The sequence below is a fragment of the Aptenodytes patagonicus genome, chromosome Z, assembly GCF_965638725.1.
Source record: "Aptenodytes patagonicus chromosome Z, bAptPat1.pri.cur, whole genome shotgun sequence".
In the NCBI taxonomy this organism is placed as follows: Eukaryota; Metazoa; Chordata; class Aves; order Sphenisciformes; family Spheniscidae; genus Aptenodytes; species Aptenodytes patagonicus.
In genome coordinates this window covers 41466403-41480170 of record NC_134982.1, presented here as the reverse complement: position 1 = coordinate 41480170, position 13768 = coordinate 41466403, and the positions used below count along the sequence as shown (strand labels likewise).

At 37.6% G+C, this 13768-nt stretch overlaps 1 protein-coding gene across 1 annotated transcript in view; it reads left to right on the top strand.

Moving 5' to 3' along the window:
- Positions 1–13768, top strand: part of GDA (guanine deaminase) — a 31821-nt gene that overhangs the window by 7238 nt on the left and 10815 nt on the right. Inside the window, exons 4-11 of the mRNA XM_076362960.1 lie at positions 2296–2383; positions 3626–3731; positions 6554–6581; positions 7994–8101; positions 9160–9267; positions 11426–11523; positions 12302–12369; positions 12841–12987. Coding sequence (XP_076219075.1) covers positions 2296–2383; positions 3626–3731; positions 6554–6581; positions 7994–8101; positions 9160–9267; positions 11426–11523; positions 12302–12369; positions 12841–12987 — 751 coding nt within the window. The remainder of the gene's footprint in view (positions 1–2295; positions 2384–3625; positions 3732–6553; positions 6582–7993; positions 8102–9159; positions 9268–11425; positions 11524–12301; positions 12370–12840; positions 12988–13768) is intronic.

Here is a 13768-nt window from a genome sequence, read left to right as displayed (position 1 = left end):
AACTTGTTTATCATCTTTTCTGATATCTGAGTACAATGACCAACGTTTAAGAGTAGTCTCAGAGCTAGTATAGTCAGCAGGTGCCGACAACTTCAATGCAGAGATAATCAAGCATGGTAAAAAAAACTTCAGAGGATATTTCCTTTTCTGCACAAAAAGCCTCTATTATGAAATTGTCTTCTGCAAAGACTACATGAAAGAGAAGATGCTTATCACAGACAACAAATTTGGGGTGTTTTGGAGTAATTAAGGAAGGCATTTCTACAGCTGAGGTCCTTGTAGCAGGAATATCTTTCACTGCAGGGGCTTTAGATAAAGTCTGTCAATGGTATTGTGGCACAAAGAGAGAGACTGTGTTTGACCTAGACTGGTCCTGAGCAAATATGAAGGCTTTAAGGTCAAATTCCACTTGATGAACAATAAACAGCTAGGTCACATTGCAGAGTACTGATTCTGTCCTGTAACTGAATTGTATCCTTTAATACGTGGACTGAAATACCTTCAATAGATTAAATTATTTGGCCAGCGTAAGTTGCCTTGCATTTGTCTAATACTGTGAGAACATGTGTTGTCAAAATAATAACATAATGAATCTGAAATAAATAGTTATACTGTCCTTGCCACACAAATTTAAAAAAAAATTACTTTCTACCATCTGCCATAATAAAAACACCTAGGAGCAGCTTGGTCCTAAACTCTAGTGACAAGCACACGTGCCTTCAGCTACTTAAAACATAGAGGTGATCTCACCTCCCAGCTGTGTGCCTCAACATACTGCTACTGTCTCCATCAGTTCAGATTGAGTGACACCAGCACAGCTAAAGTGCTCACTGTGCAAGGTGTTTAATAACATCACCTGGAAAAGAACTGCCAGTGAGAGATGGAAGTTAATTGTAGGAGCTTCAACACAATGGTTAGGCTCTCCCCGTGTGTATCAAACAGGACGAGGTCAGGAAAATGTCTTCACCCCCAAATGCTGCAGAATACCAGTTGCTCTGCAATGTTTGATGGGGCTGATAATAACCTTCAACTGTTAGAAACAGGACTAAACCTGCAGGGACCAGATATTGTTTCATATGTATCTTTGTACTTTTGGAGTTGTAATGAAAACATAGTGAATTTTTTCAAACCAAAATTCTGTTTCCAATAAACACATTATATACTTGGTAAAAGAAACAAATTAGGTGAAATTTGCCAGATTTTAGCTGGAACCTCCTCTGGTCCCTCAAATTTTAGGAAAGCCAATTCTTCATGCTGATGTTTTGGAAACAGAATGTTTTTAGATTTCATTTAACAATGATGTTAGGAATCCAGAAGTAGAGAATTCTGGATTTTAAAGGCTAAGAAAGACAAAGGTAGTTTGTCTCACTAATGACATTGTTATTTTTGAGACTCATTTTAGGAACCCCTAAAGATGTATTTTTAATTATTTGCTTTAATTTGAATATTGTATGGAAAAGACAGAGCTTGGCTTCATGTTTTTCAAATAATTAGGTCTAGCCATTCTCAAAAGTTGCATTGGATGTCCCACCTTCTATCTCATTAAAAAAATAAAATAAAATTCTCAAATTACATCGTAGCCAGAATCCAAACATGTAATTTAAACCTGTATGTTGGATGGGTAGTCAATATAGTATGCATTAGTCCCAAGATCAAGTGAAGCTATAAATTTCATCATGACTTAATTTAACTTTAAATGGCTCTTCATGTACTCTTGTGTCCCCCAAAAGTAATATGAACAGGTATCAACCACCCTCTCCTTTCAAAAAAATAATTAAAGTACACCCTGAGCAGTTGTTCTCAGTTTACTTTTACCTTGAAGTTTGTTACTTTGTATTCAGAGATAACCTGGCTATTTTTCCCAGCCCCATCAGGTGGACAAATGAAACACCATTTTTCCCCAAAGCCTTGCTTTGCTAACGTTAGGTAAACAGTGCTTCACTGTGAAAATTGGAGAGCCTTTCAAAACTAGGAAATAACATAAATGACTGGTTGTATTTCTAAATATGTCAGAATTTATTTCCAGTTTGAGTGAAGGAAATATCGACTGGTTTCTATGGGTTTAGCCATAGTTAAAATCCTGTATGGATTTGGAAGAAGTATTTTTGTATTTATTAACACTCAGACTTAAAAAAGCTTTTATGAAATTAAAAATCTATATTTTATCTTCCCACTTCACTGCACAATTTCACGATAACTAAATGTTCTCGCAGTTTGAAATCAGACTGCTTGTTCTGCATTTTGGCAGCTTGACTGTTTTTTCTCCAGACAGTTGAAACTGATTTCTTTTTATAGAGACGAACTCTAAAGAATGGCACGACTACAGCTTGCTACTTTGCAACAATTTACACAGATACTTCTCTTCTACTTGCTGAAATTATAGGTAAGATTAACAGTGAGTTTTGAAGGATGTTGTGCAAACTGTGTTAGTCAAAGGAAACAGAGCTTAGGAGTTTTAGACTAGCTAGGGATCTGTCTTTCTACTAATTTGTTTTTTATTCATTGTATCTGTCATGCTGTGTCCCCAAAATCCACCCTAGTTACCCTTGTTCACTTAACCGCCTCTCTCTTACTGTTGTTTCTGCTAGTCTCTTCATTTCCAAATCAGCTGCTGGCTGACCTTGAATTAGGTCTGCTGGAATTTCTCTTCAGCTGCTCTGCTCTTTCTAGCCTTTTCCTATTTGAGGATTAAAGGGCTGAATGACAAGAGGTGCAGTCAGTGCAGTAATTTCCTAATACTCTGAAGTTTCAGTTGAGAATCAACATCAAAAATCTTCACACACCCTATGAAACCAGAACAACGGGATTTGCGTTAGGATCTTACCCATCCCTTCTGGTCACTGTTGCAAATGCCTCCTGAGTGAAAGAGTTGTAATTCTTGCAGGATTTCTCAAGGCTCAGCCAGCTCCCAAAGCAGAGCAATTTAATGAGATCTCAGCTTCCATCAAAAATTCCCTAGTCTTTCTGATTTTGTAGGAAAACTAAAACTTTGAAGCCGTTATATTCAACAACTCAGTAAAAGTGGACAAAAGAGATCTAATTTAGAAACATGTTTAAAAGCTTAGAATTTAATATTATATGCATTCCTTTTAAGTCTTACACTTGAGTTCTGATAAATCTCAAGAAAGAGGCTAGAAGTAGCTGTGGTAATTTTCTCCATCCAGCTGCATGTGGGAGGCATGTTAGGAACCTCATTCCTTTCTCTTAAGGAGAGATGGTTTGCTGAGATCTTTGTGCCTTTTCTCAGCTCAGGGTAATCATCTACTACAGCTACTGTACTTCTATGCTTGTGTTTCTCATCCTCTACTTCACAGCGGTCTTCATCATATACTACCATTATGAATTCTGGTTGTGATTAAACTACAATAATCTAGTCTTCAATGTATAAAGTTGGGTACTAATATGGAAGAGGAAAACTCCTATTTAAATGTGGGGTTTTTTTTCTCTTTCCTTAAAAGTCACATGGATGGTCCCAACTTAAAGATAAGAAAAGAGCATAAATTCTGTTCATCTTAAATGAAGCTGGCTGGGGTGGAATTTGCTATTTTGATTTCAGTACAGGCTTTGATAGCAGTTTTTTGAGAACCAGTGATTCTGAGTTTTATATTCTTGTGCATCTCAACAGATAAATTTGGTCAACGAGCATTTGTTGGAAAGGTCTGCATGGATATGAATGACAGTGTGCCACAATACAAAGAGAATACTGCTGACTCTGTGCAAGAGACAGAAAGGTAAAGTGATTAAATTGATGGCACAACCTTCAGAAATAAGACTTTTTCATACATCTGAAAAGTGAATGTGAAGCTGACTAAGAACTTACAAGTGTAAATTTATTAGGAACAGTTTTTTTCTTCCAACAGTATGGTTTCCTACAGTTCTAGCAATTCCTGCATACCCAGTTGCTGCACAGCCCAAGTGGTTTCTCTCTAGCTCTTCCAAAGAACGGGAGAAGCTACAGCTCTGGAGTTTGGAGAGAATACGTGTATGTTGTTGTCTGTTTTCTGCCTCCTCTTTTCCCTTCACAGCTCTGTGTGTGGAGGTGATGTGACCTGACATGGGATAGTGGGGTGGCAATCAGTTCCTTCGCCTCCGTGGACTTCTGAGCTATTTCCTTCCCCCATTTAGGATAAAGCTTTATTCAAGTTGTAGGAGTCAGCTTTCATGTACACAATTTTAAATATGCTGGGGTTCTCCTCTCCTCCAGCATAGCACCAGTGAAATTACTCTAACTTGCAGCTGAGAGAATGAAGGAGAATCAAATCAAGGCAACGTACATGGCAGAGGGGACCCAAGACTGGAGTATGGCAGCCTGCTGTCTTAGGTTTCCCTTGTCTTTCCCATCCATGCTCAGAAAATGCTTAAGCAGACATACAGCTTTTCTCACGGGGCCATTTCTTTACTTGTAGAAATATTTCAAATATCATGCTGAAAGAGAAAATGCCTAACAGTAATATAAACATCTTATGGCACTTGTGCAAAGTTGCTACCTTATTTTTGCAAATCATGCTAGTAGAATGTCAGTAAAAGTTAGAAATGGTAATGGATTTCTAATGGTGTTTATATTTAAAGACATTTTTAAAACATGTAGTATTAGTCATTTGCACTCTACTAACATTTGTTTTCCTTCACATAAATCCCCAGTTTTCGTAATACAGCGTTAGTCCTGCTGAATGGGCCTGAAAGTGGCAGAAATTCCAGTTCTGATATTTTTTAAAGCTTCAGAATGATCTAAATAGCTTTCTTTTAAATACTTATCTTGTGCCTCCAACTCCCTTCTCGTGTGATTGTGTTAATAACAAAGCTGTTTCTCAGCTTTGGATGAGAGTGTGCCACAAGTACTCTAGAGCTGTCTAGAGATCGCTGTGTGCTTGGCAGCATGGATCAGGAGTACTTACCTCATCAGGCCTGAATTGCAGCAATACAATTGCAGAAGGATGAAAAAGCTCTTCCCTTAAGAGGGCAACCTTTTTATTTTTTTTTAAAGAACCTAAGAAATGTGATCTGTCACACTGTCTGAAAATGTATTACACTGATTTCAGTTCTTTACAGTTAACCTGTGGAAATATTTATATTGTATGCATGGAAATAACATACAATTCCAAGTGCTTCATGTATTAAATCGAAATTCAAGTCAAGAATTTGAATCTACCCTTCTGCAAAGAGGGTTGAATAAAAAGGGAACCGAAATCTAGGATACGTTATATGCTACTAATAGTTGTAGCCATCCGGAAAGAGGAGGGCCCGTGTTGAAATCTGTTCTTCTGCTACAGAAGACAGTGGTTTGAACCTGAGCTTCTTTCCTCATAGAGAAGTACATAAGCCAACAAAGTATAGGGTATTTTGAGAAAGGTATTTCAGTTTTGAAACAATGCTGACGCTGTTCAAAGAATGTGAAAAAGAATGAAAAGAGCCATGTGGAGGTTTTGGATTATCACCTGAGAGTTATACTTGTGTTACAGTTCCTGCTCCAGTGAATATTTTATTATTCTATCGGGTGAATCAGTAAGAGGAGAGACAGACAGACGATACCTAATTCACACTGCATTTTGGCTCTCAAAGTTAGACAACGGTGGGCTCAAACTCCTTTGGTCATTGCAGAAGTTTAGCTTAGGTCTCTCACTTCCAGCTGGTGATCTAGCACCAGCTTCAGTGTTCTGAATCTAGCCTCCAGCGTTATTTTCTTTTCCACCTGAAGATATTTGACAAATTTGATTCAATGGTTTTTGTGACCAAAATTACGGGTTTTTCTGAATATGAACTATGACATAAAAATTCACAGAGATCCTGTCCAGAACCCATCTCAAACTGGCTTTTGGAAACTATTTACATACACTGTGCATACGAGTTTTCAAAGAATTTATTCCTTGCAAAGTCAGAGGAAGTTTTATTTGCTCATCTGCATTATCCATATTGACTGCTTGGGTTTTTTTGTAGAGGTCCTTGAGGTAGCTTCTTTTATTTAACAAAGTAAGTAAATCTATACTGTATTTTCCATAAGGTAGATAATCTATATGCTAACTTTAATATAAGCATTTCCAGAAAATCAAGAGTCCTTTAAGTGAATGAGGACATATACAACTACTGTAGGTGAGGTATGAAATATTGCAGCATCTTTTAAAAATTGGATTTAAAATAATACAATATATTTAATGCTGTAGTTTAAATTCACGGACAGACAAATTTAAGTGTTTTTTTTTTCTCTAATGTTGCATCTGTAGCTTATAATTATGTTTTCAATTAATTTAATGTAACATGGATTTGGTTTTCAGTGAGAACTCAGAGTAATTACCATTATCTAATGTTAATTATTGCAAATGAAAAAAATCCGGCATATTCAGGGTCAAATTCACAACTAGCATAATTTTGTGTAACTATCCTGACTTCATTGTGTTGCTTCTTTTTATTTCATCTGAGAATCTGGCCCAACTTTCTGTAAAAATTGATCTATGTGTGAAATGCTTAATAGGGTATCTAAGTAAATATTTTCTATAATTTTTGTAATTTGTAACACAGATGACAGATTTATAACAGATTTTTTTCTACCCTTTTTCAGGTTTGTTAAAGAACTACTGGAAAAGAAAGTAAGTAGAGTTCTCCTTTGGATTCATTTCTGTATTCAGGAGATGCTGTGTGAATATATGAAATAGTTAATCCCGCTGACAAACTCTGTTGGCTTAGTGACAAATCAATAAATATACATCTTTCTGTGTAGAAGACAGGTATCTGTCTGAAAAATGTTCTGCTAGCCTTGTTGTTGAGAAATGGACTTGTAGCAGTGTAAATTCAGTTTCATGTGGTCAGAGCACAGCAGAGTAACGTTCTGTGCGTGTTCTCTATTGACTTTAAAATATTTGGCTTCCTAGAAAGGACAATTTTCTGTTAAAGAAGGGTGGAAGTCAGTCGATCACTCTGTGGTATATAAATAGACTAGTGAAAGAAGTTCTCACCAGCAGAAACCAGTGTTTTCACAGTACAGTTACTAATCCATTACAAAATTAGTATTTTGGGTCAGCACATGTCTTCCAGTGTGTTTCTAAAGAAATTCAGATTTACACTCCTGAGGTAAAGAGAGATGTTTACACTCCAATATTACAAGCAGCAATACTTTTCTTATCAGCCTTTTGTTTTCAATGGCTTAATTTGTTGACATCTGTATCTCAAAATATTCAAAAACAGATGCCTAGAGTTTAATGCCTAAATCATATGTATTAGTAGAGTAAATCGGCTAATCTGCAGAAGTCCTGAGCTCCTTGTATCTGGGAGATGGTATAAGAAACTGCAAACCAAGTTATCATACGCTGTCTTCTAGTGGTGCCACATGCACAACTATTGCCTGTGACTGAAGGCAGAGTTGTAATGCTATTGTCTATTTTTTATGAAAATTTTAATCCAGAAGTGCAAGGTGTAAAGTAAACATCTGTAGCTCTAGTCTTGGTGTCTTCTCCACTGTTTCCTACTGCGTAGCATATCTGGTGCTACCACTAATCCTCCTAGCTAGGGAGTATAGGGACAGTTGCTATCATGAGTGGAGAAGATCGAACAAGAAAAAGGCTTTGGTGTTACAGAACTCTGCAGTTTTGCATCATTACATCTTTGATATTCACAGAAGCGGGACTCAGAAAAACGTCTGGTCATTCATTTGACTAATTTCTTGTAATGCATACTGGACTGTCAGCAAATATGAAAAAGCATCCAGTGCTTCTCCTGAAGTCTGGTAAAATCTTAGTGACTTGATGAAAGAGTTCTAATGAAAATAACTTCTTTACTAAGGTTCATTACAACTGTTTTCAGAAAAAACTTTGATTCTCTATTTCTGTGGTAAAATTTCTAATAAAAATAAGGAAATGACTATACAGCTTAATTTGAGTTGGCAAGGATGCAGTAAGCAATAAGCGACGGAGACAAAATGTAATTGCTGTGTAAATGCTTGTCTTAATTGTGGTTACTGATATATAGATGTAGAATCCCAAGCATGTCTTTTTAATATTTTCAGTACCCAAGGGTACAGCCTGTAATAACCCCTCGCTTTGGCCCTTCCTGCACAGAGGATTTGCTGTGTGCACTTGGCAATTTAGCACAGGCTCGTGATCTCCATGTGCAGGTAAGCTCTGAGAGCTCTGTATACAATTTAAATAGTTTGGATAGATAGCATACAGACCAGGGAGTTTTCATAATTTCAGCAAAATGCTTAAAACATATTCTTACCTTAGAGCCTGTCTTTTAAATTCCTCTGAAATTATTAATGGTACTCTGCAAGAACACTGCGTCCTGCACAGGAATTGAGAAGGCTCGTAGCTGGAAGGATGCACAATTCAGCAAGCCCCAGCGCATGGTCACTAGGAGACGGGCACCCGGTATCATAGGTTAGAGCAATGCTTGGGCTGCTAAAGGTTGCTGTCCCTAGTCCAAGGTTGTTACATCCATCTCTCTGCCTTCTGCTGTTTCTGTACAGAGCAGATTTCAGTAGGTGAAAGAACTACTCATCTTTGTATCTTATTTAACGTTGTTAACATAGCTGTAGGATTTCCAGTGTGACGAGGTTTCTGTGTTTAAAAAAGACTTATTTTAAAGCTTACAGGTCTGTTGAAACTTCAAGATGTTTCTTTTTTGGTTACACAGTTCTAAGCGTATACTGTTTTAAAGCTATCCTACATTAGGATTTTTTGTCATTACGAAGTGGGCATTTTGAAAATGTATGCTCCAATGGGAGTACAGGAGGATCAGGTTTTTATCTGAGACCAGGAATTAATCAGCCCATCTGAAGATACATGGAGCTGCTACCTATATGTTGCCCTGATCCCAGGGTCCACTCTGTGGTAGGCTGGTTCTCTCTTTTACCTCACAGTCATATGTATTATTTTATTTATTATTTTAACATTTGCCAAATACCAAGTGGGCGGTTATGTCACCAAACTACTGGGGCGGACTATCCAGGCATACTATCTCATATCACTTTTAAAGGAACAAATGGAGCTAATCTTTTAGGTCCCAGCGACCTCTCTGATGAAAAGAGAAACCCAAGGACTAGATCTAACTATAGGCTTTACAAATACTAGTTTCTATCAGTATATGTTTAGCACCAGTAGGTTGCTCAGAAGGTTGTAATGTCAGGTTTAATGCTATTTAAAGCACTCATTGCTATATATTTTCTTATTGCAGAGTCACATAAGTGAGAATGAAGAAGAACTCAAACTTGTGGAGAACATGTTTCCTGCCTACCAGAATTACACTGAATTGTATGATAAAAACAAGCTGCTTACCAGCAAGGTAGCTGCGTAGAAACTTCCACAGCATAGCTTAGATTTATCCGTGTAGAGAATATGATGGTTAGCTGTAGTTACCTGAAAAGTTTGTATTGTTTTGCCAAGGTCAGTGACATCTGGGGGAGAGTAAATTGGTTTTATGTTCTGTGTTGCACAGGTGTTGGTCAAGGTATTGGAACTTTAGACAAGCCCACACTTTTCCTAAGCATTTTAGGAGAGGTGAACAATAAAGGTATTTTATGCTCCCTGATCCGTTTTCCAAGGGCTCCGTAGAGAGTTGGGGCGGTGGGATCAGAAGGAGACTGGGTAAAGCTGGTATTGTAGCAGCTGGTAATCCTTGGGCAGTACCAGTTATCCTTATATTACAATGTTCTTGCGCCCTGGTTTTGCCTGAAGATTTGTTCTATGGTGTTATGGTAGGACCAACTTCATTTCTGACAGTTTCCTACAGACAAGCAGCTTGTCCTGTTCTGTTCTGTGAGTGAATCTCACATACAGACAGGTACACTTTACTGTGCCGACTATCCAAAAGCACTCCCATCTCATTAGCTGATTTTACCAAGTATTGAGAGGCACAGCAGCCTGAAGAGTTGAAATTCATTGAAGCTTTGTGCTGGTGAGATAAATGCAAGGAGATCTGATATCAGCCCACACTAAGTACAGGTTGGAGTGCAAGGGCACACCTTATTAGATAGTGGAGAGCCCATGCAAGAGTGAATATGAACAGCCTGACTACAGTCAGAGTGCTTAAACATCAGTCAAATTGGTTTAAAATTTTAGGAGAGAATTTTCAGAGGCACAAAGGGCAGCTGGGAACTCCTTGGGAATTAGCTATTGAACTCCCATTTCTGTCTTAGAAAATGCACCCCAATAAATTACATATTTACAGTCCTTTTTACCTGAGAAATCAATATAGACTACTTAAGAATGTACACAGTATTAACTTTCGTTCTCTCACACAGTCCTATGCACGCTGATTTGTTGTGTCAGTGTACTAAAGAGAATATTACTGCTGCAAAAACATAGGTCTCAATTCTGTCAGACTTTTATATGTCCAGCACTGAAAATGGTCACTGAAAATCAAGGTTACCGGTGCTTTCTGGTGCCAGGCTACTGGTTGGTTGGGGAAGCATTCTATTAAACACAAGCATAACAAAACCGCAGACATTCCCCCCTTCCCAACCACCAAAACTAAGGCACCAAATTAATTTTTTTTTAATGTTTTAAAAGTATGTTTTTCAGAGCTGTGGCTGAGATATTTCCTTCTTTTTAAAAAGAAGTACAGATCAGCAGACATATGGTTCAGCAGCTACCATATGTAGGTCCTTAACTTAAGATGTGGCTATTCTCATTGTATTTTCAGTTACATTTGAGCTTGATGAATAGAGACAGCAAGGGTACAGTGATATTAGGAGATGCTCAGTGGAAACGGTCCCTGTGCTGTTCTCATTTTTATCAGCAGATTGCAAAGCCTAACAGAGCTCTTGCTCTTCTCTTTGAGTGGGCATTTGGCATATGAGGTAATTCTAAGTAGATTTGTCTGGGTTTATGTCCTATTAAATGATACTATCCTATACTTCTATGTTTTGTGTTTGCTGCTTGTGAACTTATTTTTAAAGTCAGCTATGTAGGCCAAGAAAGAAACGTCATTAATCAGTTGCATAACAAATTGGATTATTTTAATTGAAGAACGTTCCACATATATATCTACCTGGTGCAAACATTTGGAGAGACAATGGGAAACGTGCTGAGAGTACATACATCTTCCATTGTATCTGATGTACTCCTAGCCCCAGTACTTAATCTCTGTGTTAGCTACGAAATATAAATCATCAGGTTACTACAGTGCTAGGGCAACTGGGGAATTCTTGCTTTTGTTCCTTGAAGCTCTTACATCACAGCAGTCACTGCAAGAGTCAGCACCCTATCTTCTTACATTAATAAATGAAAAAAAGCTGAGGGAGTGGTATGTCAGGCATACTGAAGTTAATGAGACTTTCTCCCCTGTTGATTTCAAGAGCTTCATTCAAGAAGTGCATTAATTTCCCTTGATGGTAACAGGTAACAGGTGTCCTTTTGGCTGTTAAAAGCAGTGCAGCAAAAATCACAGGCACTGAAGTAAATGCAATGTTGAGTAAATGGACGATTCTGTTTTTCTTTAGACAGTGATGGCTCATGCCTGTTATCTTTCTGAAGAAGAGCTGAAACTTTTTAGTCTTCGTGGAGCTGCAATTTCACATTGCCCCAATTCTAATTTTTCGTAAGTTAAAAAAAGAAAAAAAAAAGAATAAAAAAGAATGCTGTACAATTAAATAAAGCTGCTGTTCACATAGTACCCTGAGTCCAGCCTACTGTTACAAGGCTATGTATATGATACCCCATTCCACCAGAAGTGACATGTTGGATTGAGCATGACCATTCATGCTCCACTTCTGTGTGGTATGCTCTGGACTGACTTGTGATCTTTCAGTATAGTCATATATATATATATATATTTCTTTTTTTAAACTTTATTTCTTTTGACTGTTCTATCAGTGGCAGATTCAGGCCATCTCCCTTCCCCCCAAAGTATGCATATGTTTTGGGGAAATGGGAATGGGCTATATAGTCTTCTTTCTATTAAGCAGAAATGAGATACTGTATGGTATCCAGCCAGGATACTGTACTGAATGCTAACACTAATTTTGCCTTTAACATAATCATTATCTTGTTTGTGATGACTTACTGGAGCTCATGAAATGACTTCCCATCTCCTGGAATATACTTTACATCCTATTTGGATTTTTTCACAGGTATATCTGTTTTCAGCAGATAACTATAAAACCATGGGAGTTTTTAACTGAGAAAAACTGCCTTCATTTTTACCGATTAAACCCCATGTTTCAGGTGTATGAATGCAAATGCTCCATCCCAGTTTAATAAACCCAATCTATTGAACATGTTCTGAGAGCCTTTGTCATGAAACAGCTCTGTAGCCCTACTCTTCCTGAACTTTCTCTGTCTGTATCACACAGAACACGTTTCTTCTTCCAATCCAGGTTGCGCAGCGGTGTCTTAAATGTGCAAAAGGTCCTGAAACACAACGTGAAGCTTGGCCTTGGCACAGGTTAGTAATTTGCTGTAAAAACGGTTTCTTTTGGAAACCGTTGGGAGATTCAAAAACATGCCTACTTGTTTGTATTTAAAAGTCAGCATGTCTCCAACTTACGGACCTGCTTTTTTTTTCCCACTACTTCTAGAGTAATGAAGTCTAGAGTACTGAAATCTAGAGCTGGTCCAAAAGTGTTTAAAAAGAAAACCAAAAATGAATGAAGAAAGTTCTGTTCCTGTCGTGAGAGTAAACAGGGCTTGAACAACAACTTTTCAGGTTTCTGTTATTCTGTGTTGTGTCCTATTTACTTGACTTTGTATGTGAGAGCACCTTTATTAGGAATTACACATTCAGAGACAGTGCTTAGCAGTAAAACTTTTTGTGTTTACCACATCTGCCACTTCGTAATATTTAATTAAAGCTCATAGAAATTTAACCCAGAGGATTATTCCCAGAGCTTGTTTCTAAGAGTCTGATCCCTTCTAGATGTTGCCGGTGGATATTCAGCCTCTATGCTTGATGCCATCAGAAAAACAATGATAGCATCTAATAGCCTTCAGATCAATAAAATTAATGAAACAGGACTAAGACTTGAAGATGCTTTTCAACTAGCCACTCTAGGAGGAAGCCAAGGTAAGAAATTTCTTTAGGATGTACACAGAGAACTACAGCTGTTTTTGAAATTATGTCTCCCTTGCCTTTACAAGGTGGCTGAATTCACAGATTTTCTGGTGCCAGAGTGAGGTCTAAAATGGTATCTGCTGGACAGAGATATCCTTCAGTCTCTCATACCCATACTAGGCTCATTACAGAAGAGTATTCATATGGATGTTTAATAATAGAAACTTAATGATTTTTCAGGGTTGTACATTTTCTTTGCAAAGATCCTCAGGCTTCTTAATCATTAGTGCTTGTACGTTTATGACACTAATTGGAAAGACTGTTTTCTCAGCAACCAACACTTAGAGGAAAAGCTGTGCAATTACTATAAAATCAAGCATCCTGTTTGTCATCAGTTTCTAATTTTGTTTGTGCTTTTTGAGCTCTCAGTGAGGCAGTTTGTCACTGTATTTCCAGCAAATCAAAACATCATGCAAGTCACTCCTCAGTCAGAGAAAAGCACAAAGTTTAAACAGGATATGCACCGTGGTTGTTTAAGACGCAGTTGCATCTGCAGAATATAGTCATATAGTGTATCGGTTATCCTGGTTCACTGGCATGTTTTTCATGATCAGTGTGCACATACTGATTCATACAATTAGCAAAGTTTTAGCAGAACTTGTATGATTTAGCAGAGAGCAAATCCATACATAAGTAAAAATTTATTACTATTTCAGTTAGCAGAGATGAGCTCGCTGCCTGCTAAAGAACTGGTCCCAAGTCTTTTCAGTGTAACATTTTTGTAGTTGTCAAA